Genomic DNA, 23,141 nt, shown 5'->3' on the forward strand with positions numbered 1-23,141 from the left:
AATAAATAAAATAAAATAAAGGCCCATTAATTTCTCACTTTTTATTCCCTCAAAATTTATGTATATTTTTATTTTGACAGTAAAAATAGTACTTCAAACTATCATATTTGTATAATAAATATAAAAATATTTGTTTTTTAAATATTAATTAATTGATTGATTAATTAAAATAAGTTTCATAAACTCTCTTGACACTATAATCTATTAATGAATAATTGTTCTTTTTTTGGTGAAATAAATTTATTTAAATAAATAGATAAATATTTTATATTTATTTTGCAAAACAAATGGTTTTTTAATATTCTTTGGGCCATTTCGTATTCTCAAATATTGAGAATATTGCGCATTGAGAATATCAAGAATATCACGCATGTGTCAATCTATGGTTGCCCACTATGTTTCAGGCCCCACCAAGGGTCCAAAGAGTTAAATATTCTAGACTTCCTAATCAATGTTTTATTTGTAAGTGTATTGGCCATGTGGTCAAAGATTGTCATGTTGGAGAGGAACAAATTATACAAGAGTGTTCTTTTAGCAACACTAATGATGAAGGTTGGACAGAAGGCAAGAGGAAGCATGGTAGGAAATCCTCGGTGAGGACATCTTATGGTGTAGGGGTAACATCTGGAAAGACACCAAATGCAAGTCATGATAGTCCACAAGTTAACAAGTCAAATTTACAAATAATCCCTTTTAGTAATAATGATGTACTAACTTGGTAGAGATGAGGATTATGATATTGTAATTGACAATGATATTGTAAGTTCTATGAAGGAGAAGCCCTTGAAGGGAGGGAATGATCATGAACAGATGATAGCTTTCGAGCCTTCCTCATTACAAGGTGAGGTTCATATGGAGTTAGCTATGGTAGAAAAGAATGAAGGGATCACATCTATGATATCTTTGGAGGAGGGTCTTATGAACGGTTCACAATATTCTTGAAGGTTAACTCGGGCTAAAACAAAGGCCTTAACAAGCCATGGTAAGAATGCACAAGGATTCATGCTTGAAAAATCAGTTGTGCAATCATATACTATGGCTATGAATGGAGGTGTGATGGTGGATGGAAAGAGCACACTATCTTCCTCAATAAAGAAGGATTCTTACTTAGAAGTTGTGGCAAGGAAACCTTGGAAATGATTCAAGATTGCTAGGCAAATTACTAAGCCTAAAAAAGCAGCAGCGGGGGAGAAGAGGATGAAAGGTAAACAACTTTTGCTAGCCTATGAATATTTTCGTATTGTATCATGGAATGTTCAAGGTTTGTGTTGTGCACAAGCACAAAAAATTAAGGCTAAACTAAGAAAAAGTTTACATAAAAGCTTTATGAGATTTGTAGATATGGTTTTTTTACAAGAACATCATTTGAGTCTGTTTAGCGATCAAGCTCAACTTAGTTTAGTTATTTAGTCAACCATGTAACTTCATAGTTACCTAGATAAAATCTAGTTAGGAGCGTTGACTATAATGCCTTAAATAGGACCTTGTACTTAAATGGGACATTCTAGATCCTCCACTCTTAAGTACATTTAATATAGGACTTACACCATAGTACCTATATTCTACTCACACATGTGTACCTTTGCACGTGAGATGTATATATACCTCATTGTGGGTATTTTTGTTTTTTGATGATCATGATGCTAATTTAATATAGAGTTAATCATCCCCCATCTTGTGTTGCTCATAAATGTACTTCTCTCTCTCTTCCTCTCACACACATACACACACATATCACTTAATCTTTCACTTAACTTAATCACATAATTAGGTACTAATTAACCCTTGCTTAATTACCTAATTCTTAACAAAGTCCCACAAGGATAGATTCTTATGGGTCCTTATTTAGTGGGTCATGGGCCCATCTTTGGAGTCTTGCAATTGGCAAATCCCACAATAAAGCTAGTATTTGTATAACATTAGCCCAGAAATGGTATTCTCATGTGATTGATTATAAGATTTTAGTGGAAGGAAGAGTGCAAGTTATTCTTTTAGAAATCCAAAATTTATAATTGGGTTTTATAAATGTATATGCTCACAATGCACTAGCAGATAGGAGGTTGTGGTCTTATATGTGTGATACTTTACCCCAAGTGGATCATTGGTGTATGGTCGGAGATTTTAATATGGTTGACGATAAGTTGGATAGAAGTGGGGGTAGCCAAGCTCTTTTATATGGTTTAGAATTGAGCTTTTGGGAGAGGTTGTGCTTCAAGTATGGTTTCCGAATACTTGGTGCTCTCCCTCTTTTAGCAAACATATTGAATCTTCGCAATTCTCTAGATCAGATAGACGATTATTAGGTACTCATCTATCTCGATTAGACAGATTCTATGCTGACGACTTCTTTACAGAATTAGGAGGATAGTTACATATATTAGCTGGGATAACTTTCTTAGATCACTCACCTCTTATTGTTACTTTGAAATAAATGGAAAAATGGAAGTCCTTTATTTCACCTATACCTTCCTCCTTGTATGTTTATCTTGCCCTTAGAGGAGATGTTTTAGCAATTTGGAAGGATACAGGTGTATCGCAATTGTTGGTGTGTGATAGAGTTGCAGATGCAATTGTCAATGTTAGTAATTGCTTTTGCAATAAAGTAAAGGAGGAACAATGTCAACTCAAAACTAAGATATTGAGTATTAAACGAGCGGTTGCTTCTTTGCGACATTTTCAGCAACGTATGCCATGGGCTACGTGGGTGATGTTCGGATTGAATGATTACAAAGGATAAGCTCTGTAAATTACAAGATACTTTGGCTCAATGCACTTATAATGCATTTGCTGCAAAGTGGGCACAAGTGGGGGATAAAGTGTCTGTTGATTTTTTCAAAATTGCAACTCCAAAAAAAACTTGTAATGGGATGAAACAACTACAGAAGGATAATAGATCAATTACGGAGGATGCCAAAGAAATGAGGGATATTGCTACAAAATTTTATAGTAATTTATTGTCCGCTAAATGTTTTGCACTCAATCAATTGGAGAGATGGAGAGTTGTGTGGTAGTCCATGCATGCCCGTGTTTCACTCCATATGTCAAATGTTTTGGTTAAACTGATTTCGATTTTTGAAGTAAGGGTTGCTTTGGATGCAATTGGCTCCCATGTATGCCCTGGTACCAATGGGCTTTCAACATATTTTTTTCGGAATTATTGGGAGTTTATTGGGATTGACATTATTGCTGCATTTTAGGAGGTGTTTGACACTGGATTTATGCCAAGTAAGTGGACCGAAGGTATGATATATCTTATTCCTAAGTTGGAAGGGGTAGTGGTTGATATTAGGAAGTGGCGACCCATAACTATATTGAATACTATTTACAAAATATATGATAAGTTGTTGGCTATGAGATTGCAATCTTTTTTATTAGACATCATTCATAACACCCAAACAAGGTTCTTACAAGATAGGAGTATATTGTATAACATTTTTTTATTTTGGGAAGCGGTTGCAATTTCACAAGTCTAAAGGAAAGAGGATTTAACAATCTTGTTGTTGGATTTCGAAAGGCTTATGACAGAGTAGATTGGTATTTTTTGAGGGGTACCATGGAAAAGTTGGGTTTTCCTAATGAATGGTTAACAACTGTCTCATATCTTTACAACTTAGCTACTAGTAGGGTATTAATAGCTAGAGAGTTATTGTTGCTTGCTATAAGGAAGAAATTGTTATATTGGAATACTACTAAATTGCGGTACATTTTATCGGCTTGGTTGTGCTCGCGTTCTGCTTTATCGCAAGTACAACGGCTTATTAGGAATTTCCTTTGGGGATCTAAAGATTGTTCTTATGTGAGAGCCAAGGTATCTTGGAAAATTATTACAATTCCAAAGGACGAGGGTGGTCTTGGATTGATTGATCCTCTTTTACCATGTAAGGCTTTATTGGGAAAATTTGTTATAAGAGGTTTGTTGCTTGGTGGGGAGCCTTGGAAAAAAATCTTAAGGTAGAGAATGGTTAAAGTTATGCCTTCTATAGGTGGCAATTGGAAAGATAGTATTAGATGGTGGTTTTTAAGAGATTTCAACCATTCCATTAATAATTTTTGCCATGGTTTTTTAGGGGTATCATGAAGGCATGGTGGGATTTGAAACATAACTTAGTCCAATCTCTACCATCATGTACGGAGGAATGGTTGCGCCAACCCCTCATATTGAACCCACTATTTACATCAGAAGAGGGGGTAATGTTAGGGAAGAGAACTAGGTTGAATTGGGTTAACTTTGATAAAGGTGAAACTGAGTCAGTGGGGAATTGGCTGACTTTTCCTCCTTCAACGATGGAAAACAAAACCCATGTTTGTAGTACAATTTGGGGAGGGAACATTATGTATTCAGAAATTGATAGAGTCTTTACGATATCTTCCTTTCGGCCTTCTCAAACTAGTCTATTTTGGTATGGTATGTTTTCATCCCTACATGTCTTGTTGGGGGTTAGGGGTTATAAAAACTCTCATGAATACCTTTACTTTGATGTTTTGCCTTCTGGATGACTTCATTCTCTCTTTGTGGAAGACGAAATTGTAACTCGAGGGAATATGTTGCCTATTCGTATATTGTGAAAGAAAGATAAAAATGGATACTGAACCCACATCCAAATGATGTAAACAATCTCTCTGATCTATGGGTCTATGAGAATAAGCCCATTGATCGCCTTTTGTGGAATCCTGGTGAGTGGAAATGGCAAATCATATCAGCGCAAGGAATGCTAGTTAAGCAAAAATCCCATTTTTTTAGTATTTGGTAAAAATGGGTAGAGAAATGCTAAGGAGAGGTGTGACTGTTACGCCAACAACTTCTAAAATTTGGAAATTTGGTAATGTAATAGACTCTTGGTTGAATGCTTATTGGAAATGGTTATGGGCCATGCAAATTCCTAAAAAAGTTGTGTTATTTAGATGGTTGTTGACACATAATGGCATTCCTGTGAAGTCATGGATGCAAGGACATTGCCATGATTTAAAATGTGACAATTGTGGTTCTCCCATTGAATCGGTTTACCATGTTTTATGTATATTTCCTACTGTTAGAGCAGTTCGGAAAAGAATGTTGAGAATGTTGTATCCTATTAATGGTAAGAAGGTGTACACATGGGGTGAGATGGGGAAGATTGGCTAGAGAAATTCAGAACTATGTAAAGGAGTACGGTGATTTTCTTCTCCTCTCCGATGGAAGACATGTATTGGAGGTCTCCGATACAACAACAGTCCGTTGTTTGGAAGAGGATAAGGTTTGGTCTACGATATCTTCTCTAGTAGTTTGGGTATTGTGGAAGGCTAGATGTAAATGTGTATTTTAGAAAGTTAAACAGAATGTGGTTGAGTTAGTCAAAGAGATATGGTTAATGCTCTTACATACTTTAAGAGGTCAATATGATGCAATAACTGGTGAGCTTGAGGTTGTGATTCGTAAACAACAACAGTTTTGAGAAATTTGGAAAAAGGCAAAGGTCTTCACCTCTTTTGGAGAAAGAATAAAGTGGAGATATGCTCCACCAAGATGGCTTTTTCCACCCCCTGTCTTGGAACAACCCTACATGCGGGCTTTTGATACTTGACATGTGGGTTGATGTAGATGTAAGGGTTGTAATATATTGTATGAATTCGTTGTAGCCTTTCAGCATCTTTCCATTAATACCAAGGTGAACCTTCTTTTAAAAGAAGAAGAAGAAGAAGAAATGTATATTAAAATTATTCGTTGTCAAATTGGGTGGGCAATGTTGGTGATTATGTTTGTGATGTCAAATAGTATGCATAATATGGAGATATTCTTAGTTGCAATCAAGATATTAATGATAGGCTTTCCAACATCTTGATATAATCAATGCAACTCATACATATATAAGATCTCCTTTGATATGCAAATCACATTCTAGATACATCAATTATGTTTCGAAGTCTATCCATCAAAATACATCCTACTTGGATGTGTTGAAGCGAAGTAATCCTCAATATGATTTGTAGTAGCATACAAAGGTAAAGCCATTCTCACACAAAGTATGTGTATGATCAAGATTGGTTAATTTGGGGAATCACAACAAACAATTGTGGAAGTCCAAAGCAAGGAAATTTCTCTTAAATAACCCACTTGAAAATATGTTGAAACTTATAGTGTAATGTCAAATTGTATGTATAACATGGTGATCACACTCATTTCCATAATTTGCATTGAAGTTTTAAGTTTTTCGGTGGAAATTTGATGTCATTTTTTTAAAAACTTATGATGTTTGAATTTGAGTCAGCGCCTAGCTTGAGTTAGTCAGGCACCTGACCCTAAGTTGGTGATGTGCCTGATTTGAGTCGAATGCTTGACCTGGGATGGTTGGGAGCTTGCAATAAGATAGTAGGGTGTTTGCTGGTAGAATCAAGCGCATGTTGATAGAGGTTGATAGCTTTTTGGATGATACGTTTTTTCCCCTAGAGATTGACGATGTAGATTGCACATGATCTCAGCTAAGCGCCCTAAACCGTCCGTGGTCGTGATTCCCTTGCGAGGCCTCTTTATGATTTGGTAGTAGATAGACACGAGCTATATACTCACACACACATACATACACAAGAATGACCAATGACATACATACATATACACTTTGTATATTAACAAAAATGACCAACAATACGAGCTACAATACACACATACACACTTTGTATATTAATGAGAATGACCAACAACATACAAGAGGAGAAGGTGCTTATGTAGTCACCTTCTCTCCATGCTCTCCCACTACAATCACCTCTTGAGAAAGAGGTGGAGACGTAACTACCTACTAACTATGTATATGTCATAGGAGTTAAGTTCTATGACACATTAGTTATGAATCATGATACAAAGTGATGGGGGTGTTCACACACTTGGATGCCCCTAGGGTGTGTTCCCACACTGGGAAGTTGAGTTTGATTCTCGACAATTTTGTACATGGCTCACTTTGTACAAGTCACCATTTTGAAAGTGTATATTAAAATTGTTAGCTATCAAATTGAGTGTGCAATGTTGGTGATTATGTTGGTAATGTCAAATAGTAAGCATACTATTGAGAGTATTCTTACATGCAATCGAGATATTAATGATAGGCTTTCCAACATCTTGATATTATCAATGCAAATCATACATATTTAATATCTCCTTTGACATGCAAAACACTTTCTAGATACATCAATTATGTTTCGAAGTTTATCCATCAAAATACATCCTACTTGGATGTATCGAAGGGAACTAATCCTCAACATGATTTGTAGTGGCATGCACAGGTAAACCCATTCTCACACAAAGTCTACTTATGATAAATATTGGTTGATTAGGGGAATCACAACAAACATTTGTGGAAGTCCAAAGCAAGGAATTTTCTCTTAAATATCCCATTGAAAAATATGTTGAAACTTTGGGAGTGTAATATCAAATTGTATGTATAACATGGAGATCGCACTTGTTTCCATAATTTGCACAAAATAAATGAAGTTTTAAGTTTAGAGTTTTGTGCAATTGGAAGTTTTTGGTTTTTTAGTGGAGTTTTGATGTAAGATTTTGTTGTCAATTTTTTTTGAAGTTTATGATGTCAGGATTTGGGTCAGATGTCTAGATTTGGGTCGGGTGCCTGATTTGAGTTGGGCACCTGACCTTGAGTTGGTCGGGTGCCTAATTTGAGTCGAGTGCCTTATCTAGGACGATCTGTTGTCTGCAATAAGATAGTAGAGTGCCTGGCGGTAGCGGCTAACAACTTTTTGGATGATGAGTTTTTTCCCCTAGAGATCGGATTAAGTGCCCTGGACCGTCCGTGGCCGCGATTCCCTCGCGAGGCCCTCTTTATGATTTGGTAGTTGATAAACACAAGCCATACATATACATACATACATACTGATACATACATACATACATACATACATACATACTGATACATACATACATACATACAGACGGAAGGGTTTAAGGGACTGGTGTTGGATTTTGGTTGCTTCCAAATCGCCATGGCAGCCACTGCAGAAAGACCATCTCTGGCGGAGCTCAAGGTGGAGGAGCTCCTCAAAGAGGTCAGAGCAGAGTATCCCCAAGAAGAATTCATGGCCTCTGTCATCTCTATGTTCCGCGAATGCTTTCAACAGATACCCGAGCATGAGGTAAGTGATAGAACCCAGTTCCTTTGTTTCTTTTCATCTCGACGAAAAAGGAAGAAACAATAGGGGTACATGGAATTTGTTTCTATTTTCTGTTTTCTTGTAGTATCAGTTATTAATTTGACTTGGATTCTTCTTTCTTCTTCTTCTAGGTCAATGCTTCCATGGCACCTTCCTTCGTGGAGGACCTTGGTGTGCCTGAGGAGAAAGCGAGATTCACTTTCAAAATCCCTGAGGCAGTAGAAATAATTGGAAGCTGTGCTGTACGAACAATGGCCAAACCGAATCACACTATCGATCTGGCGGTTCAGATTCCTAAGGTTCTTATTTTTTTCCTTCGTTGTTTTTGTTTTTTTCATCCTTTTATATTTAGATAACTAAACATGGATGCGATTACATTTATAGATACTCTGGATGGAATGGTTGAACAAAATCTATTATTGTTGACAGGATATGGTTCATATACTTAGCATTACTCTTTATGAATGTTGGTATATGCTGATGAAGGATCTTATGTAAATCAGATCTTAGATGACAGTTGCGTTGCCAGTCACATTGTGTAGTCCATAAATCTTATCTCAAAAGTGGTGCTATAGACATCTACCAAGCAAATATATTCATTCATTTAATCTATTTCAGAATCTCATCATGAACATATGAACATTAAAATTATTGTAAATGTGTTTATGCTGCACTTTTCATTGAGTGACCTCTCTCTTGTTACTCATGCAAGGTTTGTTGATAAAGTGGTTGATATGAATTGAAGACATCCATGAAACACTTATTCATTTTGAAAGATCATAGAATACTCACGCTATTGTACATACATGCTACTTGGTAATTGTTGAATATCCGTGCTATCTTACATGCTACTCTATGGATGTCCATTACATTTTTATGCTGCATGGTAGGTCAGTAATATATCAACTACAACTTCGAAATGATTTTTCACAAACTTAGCAATTTGTTTTTAGATTATTAATATCAGAGCAATAAAAAGGAATTTCCCCTTACTATCCTGGATCATTGCACTCATGAAAGCTGAGATTCATTATATGACTACAAGCTTCGAATGAATGTGCATCATGTTAAGTGTTAAGTAATGTTTTTATAAGTTTTCTATCATGTTTTAATTGTGAAGTGATTAATATGGTTTTTATATTATTTTCTTGTACAACTGATGAAATAATTGGAATTTTTGATAACAGAGCTGTTTCCATGCAAAAGACTTTTTAAATAATCAATATCACGCCAAAAGAGCATTGTATCTGGTAGAATTGCAAAAGAATTTGGTTGAGAACCCAATCGTGGAAAGTATGACATGGACATCAATGCATCATGATATGAGGAAGCCTTTGCTACTAGTGAAGCTCGGTATGATTGCTTTTATCTTTATAATTGACATTGAGCAATTTCAGCAGCACACATGGTGAGAGGAAAATGATCACATGCCATTATCTTCATATTACATTTTATGATACAGTTATGGCTCTGTAGACGATGGATTGAGTTGCTTTAATGAATAATTTATACAAACCCAGCTTTATAGAACATTTCTCAATAAAGTATTTATGACATAAAAGACTACGAATTAATTAAAGTTGAATATTTAGGTTGCACTATGCATTATCGTGCGATTGTTTACTTCAAGGGGTGTACAAGCCTAGTTTTTGTAATTAAAAAAGTTGATTCTGTGATCAGTATACATATAACATATCTTTGTTCAATTGGTGAGACTGCATCAACTGATGGCATGGAAAAAAGACAAAGTGTTATTTTACAATGGAGGAAGCATATATAAAAAAATATGAGGACAGGTGGGAAGCACAATAATGTTGGATTGTAAATGATGCTAAATTAACAGCAAACACTGATGCATTAGAAATCTACGAGGAAACTGGAAACCCTGATATAGGAATCTCCCCAAGTGAGATCTCAGTCAATTCCTTGATTTCCTAATTTCCCTTGTGAGTTTATCTTGCTGACTTTCCCCTTGTTTGACACTCCCTTCAATGGCCCATGAATTCCAACCCCCCTCATTAACCATTGCTTTCTTCCAGATGTCCTCAATCTCTACTCTGCCTGGCTGCCTTCATATCCTGTCCAAAACCTCAGGGGTCTTCACGTTATCCTTGAGTATGCTCATAAAACAAGCTATGTCTATGCCTCGAATCTACTCTGTTAATTGTTTTATCTACATTTTAAATATCCTTCATGAATAATTCTGTACAGCTTAATTTGATTATTCATTTTGTGAACCTTCATCTGTTGATGTTAGTGCGATAATATAAATATTACAAAACGGATCGTCAAGGCTATATTAATCAAGTTGGTAATTATCCATTCAATGAATGTGTAACTCGAATGGTGAGAATTACATTTGTAGCTTATGTTTTCATTTGCATTTCATTCCTCTCCTTTCACATATTTATATTCTGCTTACTTTGGAGTGGTGTTTCTATCTTTTCTGTTCACAAGCTTATTTGTGCTTATGAATGAACAAAAAACAGAGTGTAAACGGATTGCTTTGGCACCATATAATTGCAGAATGATGCTATTTAACAGTTCCAAGGTTGATTAGGCCAGATGGTTGCAGCGTAGATAATCTGTGACCGTATCCAAACTTATTGAAGGGAAATATTTATTATATTCTAAACAACTTAATACTTGTACTTCTTAAGGATCACATAATCTAAATGTGTACATTTTATGTTTTTTGATGGGCAAGCCGCCCTTTGAATTTTGGTTAATCTAGGATGTATCCTATTAGGGCATGGAAATTGGAATCCAATAATTCGTCCTAACGTCATAATACTTGATTGGAAGCTTATAGAAGTCAAAGGGCCAGGTTTGGCTGTGTTTTACTGGTGAATTGTGATGGTGAATGGAACATTTTAATGGGTATTGATCATATATATGATTATCTTTGACTGATGCACCAGTCTTGTTTCAGATATTGACAAGATTGGATTTGATTTCAAATTCAACATTCTCCTGGTACCTGTTATTGGGAGGGAAGTCTTTAATGTTTCAAAATTGACTCCGACACGAAATAACCTAAGAAAGATCACCTCTGGTAGGTGTTTCTTTTGAATTCTTAAATCCTTTAATTGAACTTTATGTATTTCAATGATCACTCTGATAGGTTGGTTTTCTGGACAGGAATTGAACAGGATGAAGCCTCTCCTCATTACAATGCAAGCATTTTAGAGGACATGGGCATACAAGCCCACAGTTCATACTTACTAGCTGCAATTACACAACGTAATATGCTCAGAGATGCCATTTTGCTTTTAAAGGTGTACAGAATTGTTTTAGCATTCCTTCACGTTTTTATTCTCTGTTCCACTTGTTTTCATGGAAGCTATTTTTTTGCAATAGGTCTGGATGCAACAGAGAGGATTTATCGATATGCCAGATAGTTTTAATGGCTTCCTCATGTCAATGCTATTAGCACACTCAATAAATTCTGGGGAATGGAATATTGCAAGCAACATGAGTTCTCTCCAGGTTTTTAGGATTTGCATGGAAATTTTAGGTAAGTTTTATGCATTCTAGTTGACTTTTTAAATTTTGTTTGTTGCCCATATGTATGCTTCAAACATAATTATTAGAGAAATAATGTGTAAAATAAGAGGGTAAAATGGCCATTATTATGCTCGGATATTTCAATATTATAGAAGGTTAAATACTGTAAATCTGAAATTTCGAATATCATGGTGTCTATGAAAAATACAATGCACTATATTGCTTTTCTTTGAAGTAAAACGTAAATCTCCATGTTTATCAACATGTAACGATTCCCCTCTGGATGTCACCTTGCCAAGCTAGTGGGATTTCACCACGGTTTCTTGATAGATATAAAATGGTTCTATAAATTCTGAAGAGAATCATCACCTTCTTGTGAATGGTGGTATGAGTGCACATGTCAGCATGTGGACGGATTGCAAGCTTGTGGTTGGATTTTATGTACTTGGTGACTCTAATCATAGGTGTCTCTATCTTGAGATTTATAATCCCTAAAGCAGATTCTAGCAACTTGGTAATGTCCTGTAAAGAGCAGTTTGGTTCTTGATGTCGTGAGGACTTATCATATGGGGGAATAATAGCTGGCTAGCTAGGAAGATTGATCCAGATAAAAACTTCGAGGGATCTGCTAGTACTGATCTCTTTTGTCATACATGGCCTATTCAGACCTAACAAGAGATTACATTTAGTAATGTGCGTCATGTTGTGGAACAGGCCAGTATGCATATGACGGAGTTACTTGATATTGCTGTTACCTAAATACTGTAAACTTACTTGGACTAAAGTTTATCCTTAACAATATCTCTTTCATGGGTGTATCCCAGATACAGAGATCTGTTAAGTGGGGAAATCACCTCAAGGTTTTTGCTGATAATGGCCTCAGTTGTATTTAAAGAAGGTTTGTATTGTTAGCATGGGGCGGAGGGGTGATGGTGGTAAAGAAGGTTGTGATTGTCCTTTTCAAATGAGGTTTTGTGGATATGTTGTTCAAACAACTTATTTCTATCTCTCTTGATTCTAACAATAACAGTCCCTAATAATGATGGTCTTTGTACTCCATTATCTTGTAAAGGGGTTCGAAGCCTTGTTTTAATAGGCAATGGTATCCCCTGTTATTTCATTAGAAACAGTAACACAGCATTCCTATGATGACACAATTGTCAGATTCATTCTTCCATAGCTTTGCAAGACATGCATGTGTACCTGTCTCAATTTCTAACTGAGTGAAGAGGCCCTGCTCTTCCCTTACCGCAGAATGCATGCAAGAGATATGTATCCAGTGGGGCTGATCCCTGCTCTTTCATTAACCAATTTTAATGCCATCTGTGTGGATCACTGTATTCTTTTCTGGTTTGTTCATGTCCAACTTTGGACAATGAAGCCAGGGGATTGTGGATTTGTAAATTTCAGCATACTGATAATGATACTCTGTTTCACCGTCTTGGACGTGAATCCTTCCTAAGATGGGTGGGATTACAACTCCTTGATAAAAAAATCTCTACATGAAATAATGTAATGGACATTTGTGCTCACCCTTCTTGGTGGAGATTTGCGGATGAAACTGAAATTAGCACGACTTGTATTGGTTCCCTCACGTGTCTTGATTGTATTGCTTTTATTGCCATCATTTTTTGTTTTGTCTGCTTAACAATTAGCCCGTTTATTTGACAAATGTTTCCAATACATCAAGGGTCACTGTTACCTCCCCTTTGGAGGAACACCCTCTCGGTTACTACGTCTGAGTAACTGGATCAAGGTAATTGTGGTAGTAAGGAGGGAAGGGACTTCGGATCATCCTGTCGGCTGTACCCTTAGCTGGATACGGGAGTTAGGGGAGGTAACTCTGCCCTGATAAATTCCCCGGTGACTCTCTCGGTGGATCCCCGAACTTATCTGATCTGCACGGTACTCGGAGATGTAGACCGCTCTTAGAACTTTGCAAAGAACGCAGGAATAGGTACTCCGTCGAATTGGCCACAACCAATTACAGGTCTCCGAATACACAATACACGAATGCCAACCATATGACACAAAAATGAACACACAGGGTTTACCCACAAGAAGACTAGTATATTAATGATACACTCTCATACAATTACCGATCCACCGCCGGTACAGCAGTGCTCACCTCCCTTGTACAATCTCTCTTTTACACACAGTCCCCCCTTTCCCTTGTTCCTATTTCCTATCATCTAAGGTAATGCAAGCAATGGGTCAGAGTGATTTTCCTTCTGGCCATCAATTCTATGTGTTCCATATACCATAGCATTGCGCATATCAAAGTGATCTATAATTACTGATCCTGAGCAATGTTGCATTGGGCACTCCCAAATCTGTTCCATTTTAGTCATTGATCAGATTAATGCCTTGGTCACTGTTGAGTCTGCTCTAATCTCAGCCTACATTACATCATTGGTATTGGTGCTTGTTTTTTTAAACATGCGAGCAACCATCGAGACTAAAGGTCTCCACACTTCTCTCCAGTTCTCTGCCTTATGGAGCTTTGGTCCCCAAGTCTCTGCTATGTGGAGAAGAGTTGGTGGAACAAGTGTGATCAGATGACCAAGACTTAGATTGTGGTTGTTAGAACTGTATATGTACATCGTATTTTAAAGACACCAAGGGCTGCATATCCATGATAATTGAGCACTGTCAGCCTTGCATAGATGAAAGAACATATCAGAGTTATGTTAATTTCAATACATGGATAATTGAATGTAACAGTCTTGTTATGAGAATTAAAACTATGCTAAAATCTATGGAATTGTACTAGGTCATGAAGCTTATAATATAGGAGCATGTGAGCCCTTCCTTTCCTTGCTTCTTAATAAACTCTCTATGGTGATGTAATTCCATGAGAGCTCATTAATTACTTCTTGTTACTCCTACCTTACTGATAACTAACTAAAATCCAACTTTGAATAAGAAATTGTATCCTCTTATTTTTTTAGGCATTTGCATATGTAATATTCTTAATTCGAGGTACCATATTATAAGATCTAGGCTGCTGTAAAGTTTTTCCAGTTCTAATATCTAGAGTATGAGAAGATGACGTGGCATGACCAGGCATGTTTACATTTCTTATGCTCTCAAACCAGTTCTGAAGCATGCAGTATGTTTTCTGTTTAATATCTATGGACTATTTGTGTGGGCAACTCTTTAAGTGTTATTTCTACATGACTTGTATTTCATGAAAGTCAAGTAGAATCTGCTCATTTAAGTGAACTTTTGCTACCCTGTTCAGCTGGAGGACGCTTTTTAGAGAAACCAATGTTTTTGAAGTCCCCAACCTCTAAACTGGATAAAGAGGTATATTTTCCCATCATTGTTATGGGGTATGATAGTTCATAAATTTGAATATGTTATCCTAACATGATGCCTTTCAATCACAGGATAGGAAAGTTTATTCTCAACATTTTCATGCAGTTATTCTTGATGATATTTTGTGTAATATGGCATTCCGTGTGACTAGAAATGCATTAGAGGAGGTTAGAATCCACGTTTTTCCTCTTTGAACCACATATTTTTAAATATTTGGTCGATACAGCAGATTTCAGAAAGGTTTTCTGTTTTATATTGATCATAGATCAAAGATGCAGCCAGCAGCACTCTCGAGGCTATGAAAAATAGTATGGATTTGGGTTTTGAAGAAGTATTCATGACTGCTGTAGATTTTTCTACCAAGTTTGACTACCATGTTAGGTATGTGCATACCATGTTAGTTTCTGTTTCTAGAACAAAATATACCATTGTGTTTGTGATCTCAAATGCTAAATATTTGTACAGATTTATTGAAAAGTAGAAGTAGTTACTGGTATATGAAGAAGAAAACAAAATAACAAACCAGGCTGAATGCTAATAATTCCAAAATATAAGTTATACTGCTTAAGTTTTTGTATTATTGTTTGGTTTTTCAGAATTTCTATGGATAATCAGGCATTGAAGGCAAAAGCTCCATTCTTCATAGATGAAGATAAATGCAGGGACATAGAGAAAGTGGTGGAAGACGTTCTTAAAAGAGGTTTATCTGACAGGACGAGTGTAGTTCGTGTGTACAGAAGGGCATCATCTCATAGCTTTCTCATGAAAGAGGTAATCTCCATAAAAGCAGATTGGAAATATTCATGTTTCGGCAAGTGACTTATTGCTTTCCCTCTAATGTAACTCATGTAGGGTGTAAATGCAACCTGGAATCTACCGATCTTTGTTGGCATAAAGGCTAATAACTTCGAAAGTGCATATAGGATGGTTGATATTGGGCCTAGTGCAGATAATACAGATGAGGTAGGATCATTTTGTACATTAGGAAAAAAAGAACTATATAGGTTGAATTACTGGATAGATTTGAATTTTGAGAAATATTCTACAGGCGATAAAATTTAGGTCATTTTGGGGTGAAAAAGCTGAGCTTCGTCGATTCAAGGATGGCACTATCAATGAAACAGCTGGTTGGCTCAAAATGAGGCTCATTTGATCATTCCATCATATCTATCACAAAATGAACTCATTATTGTGCCTTCTTTTATAGTTTGGGAATGTGATTCTAGGCAAAGGCACCTCATCATCCAGAAGATTATTCAGCACTTACTTCAACGCCACTTATCTATTTCATCTGCTGATATCTTTATTTCCTCTGGACAATTGGACTTTGTTGTTATGGAAGGAACAAAAGGTCCACTTAGATGGCTGTATTTTAAACATTCAAAATATGTTTTATGACTGTTCGAAACTAATGATTTTCATTTTCTTCATGAACAGATCCATCAGCGTCTGTTCCAAAACTGCTCCAGGCATTTGATATTCTCTCTAAGAAAATACGGGGTCTAGAAGAGCTTCCTCTGAAAATAACAAGCATTCAGCCTCTTCATGCAGGTAGCTATAGTGTTGTGAAGATAGGGTTTGATTGTATTATATATGTGAATCCAAATCTGAATATAAATGTTAACATAGGAATAATAATAATAAATTCAATAAAATCTATATGTAAATATACATAAGGACACAAATATAAATATAATTATAGTTCAAAACCATGAAGATCCAGGTGATTACTATCAACTGTAAGATAGCTTTTTCTTTTGGTTATTTCTGTGGTTTCGTCATATAATCATATATTTGGAATTTATTTCTACTTTATCTTACCTGTAATTTCAGAGTTGCATCCAAACATATAGTTTTTCCACTTTTATTTCATTTGTACGTTGCTTTTGTATTTCATTAACTTACTGTTCATTTTTCCTGATAAATGTGATCTAGGCTTTTTCAAAGGACTATGTCTTGGATTTATTCTTAAATTCCATCCTTTGTTTTTTAAGTCTTTCTATTTTCCAGAATAGTTTCCAAACTGTTATTCCCTTCACTTTGTTTATATATTCAGTCAGCTACAATTATTTTGAATTTCTTGGTCTTTCTCTTACATCTTAGCCACTCTCATATTGTCAAATTCTGTGCTTGTATATTTCCATATTTATTATCATCAGAAATTAATCTACTCTCTGTTTTTAAAATATGTTCATTTTGATGATTTGTTTGTATTAGTACCACTCAAAGTACTGGTCTTATTGCATTGTAATTTTACTTACTGCTATGGAAATGGTCGGACAGCTTTTAGGCATTCAGCTGTTTTTCCTCCCAAGGTAAACTCATTGGCTGATGAGAGACCAAAGGGAAAGTTATCGCATGAATGGATTGCTTCTTGTACTGACCCTTGCGATATTATGATACAGGTATGATATCTGAGAAAGTTCTCTTTTTGTTTATCTTTAAGTTGGTAATAAAGTTCCCTTTTCCTTGGATATGTAGCTGGAAGGATCAGGAAGATGGCCTACGAATCAGGAAGCTATAGAAAAGATGAAGCTTGCTTTTTGTCTGCAAATAGCGGACAGGTTTGGCAGGATTTTGAGATATATGAGGTCTATCTATTGCTGGTAGCTTATGCAATTTCTAATTAATAATGGCCTCTTTTTTGGTATAGCATGCAACGCCTCCATGATATTAAGTGCGTGGCTTCAGAACACTCTGTAGACTTGTTGATGCATGGATTTTGCTTTCGGCTGAAGGTCTATTATGATAAAGATTTGACTTTGGTCCAGAAAAGGAAGACTAAGGCAGACAGTTTAAAGGAGACAACCCATTTGCCTGAAAAAGATACAGATTTTTTGCACATTCTACGGAATGACTTAATGCTAAACAATCTTCATGCAAGTATGCTAAGTGGTTTACAGGGTCGGTATCCAATATATGGTCCAACAGTAAGGTGCAGTTTCACAATTGCTTCAAGTATGAGAGTTGTGGTATTTTTGCTTAGAAATCTAAAAGACGTTTATGATTACAGGCTAGCAAAGCGCTGGATAGCATCACATATGTTCTCTGATGTTCTTCGCGAGGAAGCAGTAGAATTGTTGGTTGCATATCTTTTCCTGAAGCCAGCACCATTTGCCACACCCTTATCACGGATCACTGGTTTTTTGAGGTATAAATGTTTCACACTGGTCATTCACAGTGTAATAACTTGTAATGTTCAAATAAATTTATCCTGTAAGAGAAGACGCATCAGAAACTTAATCATCCTTTAATGTTTGAAAATATATCGAAAGGTACACTGTCAATATTTAAGGCTGCGTCCTTAGAAAACAGTTGATTAGCAATCTGTTGATAGATTACATGAACAGTTTGATTTTATGAGTTGCTATTCTTCCGCATCTCTCCATCGCCACATTCGTTCCATCATATTTTGTCCTTGCCTTCTCTCTACAATCTCATATTATCATGAAGCCTATGAGTGAGTTAGTCAGTATTTCTGCCATACCACTTATGATGAGAGATTTCATCTCTTGATGCTTGCATTGCAACGACTTTTTGGCAACACATGTTAGTCTGTTTGTAAATAGATAAGCCTGCACAAATATTTGACAAGTCGATTGGCATTTAGTGCGCTTATTGAAACGTATACGTACATAAATTCCTGTTCTATAAAGAGAAAAGTCAGTCTACTTATGAAGAGTAATCAGAGGCTAGTAATTTATTTACCTATAGTCTCTTGATGAAGTTTAATTGGAGGTTGGAATTCATTTGTATGAATAAGAGGTTATCATTCATCTGTAAAATTGTGATTAAAACCCTCATAGTGCTACTGTTCGAATTCTGAGGCCTATATGAAGATTTCTTAACTGGAACAGTTTCCTCATGGTGCAGCAAAGGTATAATGATATTTTTTTCCGATTCTGCAAGGTTAAAAAATGGCATGCATATGATCAGAGGAATGCAGTATTTTTTCGTCTTTTCATAAAATTCAACAATTTTACCCAATTTCTGTCAAAACTACAGTCTTAATAACTATTTAATTTTTATGTAAGCTGATAAGATATCCACACACTTGTAAAAATTAGAAAATACAACTGAACTATGGTGCTCAATGTATGCAGATCGTTGTCAAGAGATCAAGTATGTTCCAACTTGATATTTTTTTGAACATTTATGAGTGATACTCTATTGGGTTTAGAAAATCAGTGTAAAATTAACAGTTCCGCATAATTTATTGTGTCATTTTTCCTTGTAGTGAATGTATAATTCTTTTTTATCTTCTGCTACTATGCATTTATGATACTATGATATTTAATCTAGTTCTAAACAATTAATTCAGAAAAATAGTATGATATTTGTGATCTAGTTTTGAGGAATTAGAACCAGTTGCTTATTTGTTGCATTTGATTCTCCTTGGCTGAGTTGGATACTGTTGTTTTTCAGATTTTTGCTATTGATTAAAAATTATGATTGGGCTCTTTCCCCACTCATCGTGGATCTCAATGGGGACTTCACTTCAAAGGAACTTAACTTAATATTGGTATGTTGTTGATTGTCTTATTTATTTTGTGACATGCAGTCATTTATTTATTTTTATCAAATATAACATAAAATTGCAGAGTAATATTGAGCTTAAATTAATAGTTATCATTCTGACTATGCACTTATTTCAATATTTAACCTCATAACAAAATTGTTATATGTTTATTAGGATGAGTTCCATCGTGTGAAGAACCAAGAGTCTTCAGATGTGGTACAAAATGTCAGACGACAGGGTGCAATGTACATAGCAACGCCTTATGATATGAAATCTCTAACGTGGACAGCTATGTCTCCAAATTCCATGGTAAGATCAAACTTCAGAATGGACTTTCACGAAAAGGGATATCACTAATTCTGTGTTGTTTGCAGATGGTTAAAAGGCTTGCCACATATGCCAGGACGTCTGCTGAGTTATTGATTAAGCTATTGAAGGGCGAAACACCAGAAAAATGGCCTGTAAGATTAACTCTTATTGTAACATCTATTCTAAAGGTTAAAATGGTCATCACCTGATCTTGTAGATTATTCTCATGTTTGTGTAGAGGTAGGATGCTTCTAAGGATTCTCCTCCTAGTAGTAGACTTATAGAATGGATGGCCATAAATACAACTCAATCATCTTGCACATATGTCTAGGTACACCTTCTTGTAGGGTTGCAGCCATTGGTATTTCCTTTTGAAGAGTTTCCTGTACTTTCAAAAGCATGTGTTCATAATATTCTTGTTTATGGTAATATTTTCATGTGAACAGTCTCTCTTCCATACACCCTTAAATCTCTACGACATCATATTGAGAGTTCGGCCGAGTAAGATACCTTATCCACTGAGAGTGCTGTTTCCTCAAGATATAACTGCAGCAGGTAAGTTGGCTCCAGAGCTTTCTTACATTTTAGGTAATCATACAGTTTCTAATGGGTATTTCTTGATTCATGACAGCAAAAGTGGTAGTTAGATCATCTGATGATGGTTTTACAGCTTGGTATCCTGCCTCTGCAATACGTGAAGGACATATTGATGTTGAGAAACAACTTTATATTGGTTTTGATCCAACACAATGTCTAGTACAAGATTTGAAGGTTGGTGTAAACTTAATGTGGTTATAATTGAATGGTTATGGGCATTTCATATCAAAGCATTATGGAATTAAATGTTTGTAAACCAATCACTTTCTAACTTCACTTTTTTCTGCTGGATCTTATCCTCTCTAGGGCAAGTTTGGTGATCTATTCAGTTACTGGTATGACAATATTGGGAGTACGACCCTGGCAATGAATTGGAATTTGAGTGACGTGAGTTACTCTCCCACCTGGTGATTTTTTGTTGCATTTCATTTAATAAAGAGTGCATTCTACATCCAAGTCTGAAGGTAGCCATGTTTGTAGGCGGCTGCTAAAAAGAGAAAGAGGACAGAGGAGCAGGAAGAAATATTGATTGAAATTGGAAAAATGGGTGAGGGTTTCATTGAGAGTGTGCATGTCTTGGCATGACCATATCTTAACAATCCTGATCTGAAGATATCTGAAGCAGCACTTCCGTGGTATCTTAGAGAAACTACCAAGTGAAGTTTTAAAGCAAAGGTTACAGGTTACAGATGATGAATGGACAAAGTCGGAAGTCAGCTGAAGCATCGGCTTTTGATAGCACTGGTTGATAACCTAAATTTGTAAGAAAACCACGGTGCTATTGCTGGGTCCATCAAAATAAATCCATTTCAATCTTTAATATAGTTTTCTGGTGTAACTCAATGATGTACACGTTGATAATATCTTGAGCAGAGTTATAAATCAAGAATGGAGATATAATGCATGAAAAATCTCAACTTGAAACTGCGTATCAATTTTGAACAACAGTGTCATACATGAAGCTGAATGAAGGCACATCAGAGGGTTATTACCCAAATGTTTGGAGATGCTACCATGCCTTAAACAATAATATTTTAACCTGTTACTCTATCAACACCATTCATTCTTACAATTTCAAAATTAAAAGTTATTTTCAATCCTGGAGAACTCAACTCGGATATTCATGTAATGAGTTGAAAATGTTAATTTATTAAGTTGTCATTGAACAACTATGGGTGCGTCAGTTTGTTGGTATGATGTTCTGCAATTGATGCATGTATCTGTTGCCAATTTATGTATGAAATTAACTGATCTGTGTCAAACAATCTCCCATTAAAAAATCAAGAGCTACTGTGTTTCAAGAGAATCAGTGGGCATCTTTACTCGATACCTGTATTGTCTTATTGTTTTTTGGTAAACTGTATACCATGCTTGTGGTGCTCAGGAAGCCAATAGGACCCATGGGGTTAAGAATTATTATAGAACACTCTCCACGGCCATGCAGGTGGGTATTTTTAAGTGGCAGAATAAAATGAAACATCAATATTATTACTTTATCTAATAGGTTAATGTCACTATTTACATATTAGAGAGGCAAATTCATGGAATTTACCTGAACTAATAGGTAAATGCCATGAGTTTGGCTGTGCTGCTGTAGAGAGGCAAAGACCATGCAATGTCGCCAGTACTGATTTTGTTTCTTTAGCAATTATTGAAGGCTAATCATACCTAATGTTCTCACATGTGATGCATTCTGAATTGATAATGTTCTTTTTATGCCCTCTTTTCGCTTCAATGTCAGCATGCATGCGACAGTGATGATGCATATTGCTCTCTTGAGCGTCTATATGCAAATGTGAGTTTGAATATGAGCGTGTTCAGTGGTATACAAACCTAGGTATGTGTTGGGTCCTCCATTGCATATGGAGGATTTCCAATATGGCTTATATGTGGCTTTTCTTCATCTCTATCACACTCTTATTTCGTGTATGTGCCCATCCAAATATTCTTTAAGATGGCTACTTTATAAACATTTTTTATATCTTTCATATACTAGGATGAAATAAATTTAGTTTTTGTGTTCTTTTGTTTTGTGCATTCATGGAGGCTAAAAGAGTTTGCCAATAAAATGGAATATAGGGATCAAATTTGCCTTTGGAAAGCCATGAGGATGACAAGATTTTGTTCTTGGTTCCTAAATGGTGGCACATAAGCTTTTGGTATATTGCATTCATTTCATTTCACATAACCTAATCCACACACCTAGGTATGCACTATGCATGCATTAATATTCATGCTCTAACATTCCATCTGTTGGATGTGTTGAAGCAAACAAATATTCTCAAATTTATATCATGTGAGTGTGCTGGTTTCATTTCATTTCACATAACCTAATCCACACACCTAGGTATGCACTATGCATGCATTAATATTCATGCTCTAACTTTCCATCTTTTGGATGTGTTCAGCAAACAAATGTTCTCAAATTTATATCATGTGAGTGTGCTGGTTTCCTTTCTTCTAGTTAGTCACATTTTGAATGTGTCAGTGTGGTATTTGAAAATGCTTCCTCTTGACGATGTATCAACATGTGCAAGCTTTTAATTTTGAGTTTGCTTAAATTTGACCTTAGTCACCTTCACTACAAGGTCACTATGATGGAATGTACGTGTTTTATTTGAAAGAAATGGAGGCACAATGTAGAATACACCAAATTTATGGCATAGTCCAGACAAAGTAGTCGTGATATAGTAAAATGCTTGATGGCAATTTTTCCCGATGCTTTCCCAAGGCTTATATACTTTATCTCCTAGTT

General features: G+C 35.8%; 1 protein-coding gene across 2 annotated transcripts; it reads left to right on the forward strand.

The window, feature by feature from the left end:
• Window positions 1–7,903: 7,903 nt before the first annotated feature.
• LOC147861396 (nucleolar protein) lies at window positions 7,904–21,499 on the forward strand. Of its 2 annotated transcripts, XM_087322118.1 has the most exons (25): window positions 7,904–8,115; window positions 8,265–8,432; window positions 9,321–9,486; window positions 11,066–11,188; window positions 11,275–11,411; window positions 11,494–11,650; window positions 14,885–14,949; window positions 15,033–15,128; window positions 15,227–15,342; window positions 15,558–15,732; window positions 15,814–15,924; window positions 16,010–16,088; window positions 16,169–16,312; window positions 16,399–16,512; window positions 17,245–17,366; window positions 17,443–17,525; window positions 17,615–17,896; window positions 17,975–18,112; window positions 19,387–19,483; window positions 19,655–19,789; window positions 19,855–19,941; window positions 20,236–20,344; window positions 20,421–20,560; window positions 20,693–20,773; window positions 20,867–21,499. In XM_087322118.1, the coding sequence occupies exons 1-25, from the start codon at window positions 7,966–7,968 to the stop codon at window positions 20,969–20,971; spliced, it is 3,180 nt and encodes a 1,059-aa protein (XP_087178244.1). In that variant the 5' UTR covers window positions 7,904–7,965; the 3' UTR covers window positions 20,972–21,499. The 2 variants fall into 2 exon arrangements, 1 of the variants encoding a protein (XP_087178244.1); XR_015530008.1 differs by lacking the exons at window positions 20,421–20,560; window positions 20,693–20,773; window positions 20,867–21,499 and adding an exon at window positions 20,028–20,120 and having other exon boundaries at window positions 20,236–20,288.
• Window positions 21,500–23,141: the final 1,642 nt, after the last annotated feature.

This window comes from Azolla caroliniana, unplaced genomic scaffold (genome assembly GCF_043228905.1).
Source record: "Azolla caroliniana isolate FFs.n. ecotype wild unplaced genomic scaffold, voAzoCaro1.0.p SCAF_7, whole genome shotgun sequence".
In the NCBI taxonomy this organism is placed as follows: domain Eukaryota; kingdom Viridiplantae; phylum Streptophyta; class Polypodiopsida; order Salviniales; family Salviniaceae; genus Azolla; species Azolla caroliniana.

Bases quoted from the DNA above. Each gene is read 5' to 3' on its own strand.
- LOC147861396 (XM_087322118.1), top strand. From the start codon at position 7,966: ATGGCAGCCACTGCAGAAAGACCATCTCTGGCGGAGCTCAAGGTGGAG. The intron at 11,189-11,274 runs GTAGGTGTTTCT...TTTTCTGGACAG, and splicing joins CCTAAGAAAGATCACCTCTG to GAATTGAACAGGATGAAGCC. The intron at 18,113-19,386 runs GTATAAATGTTT...GTTGTTTTTCAG, and splicing joins CGGATCACTGGTTTTTTGAG to ATTTTTGCTATTGATTAAAA.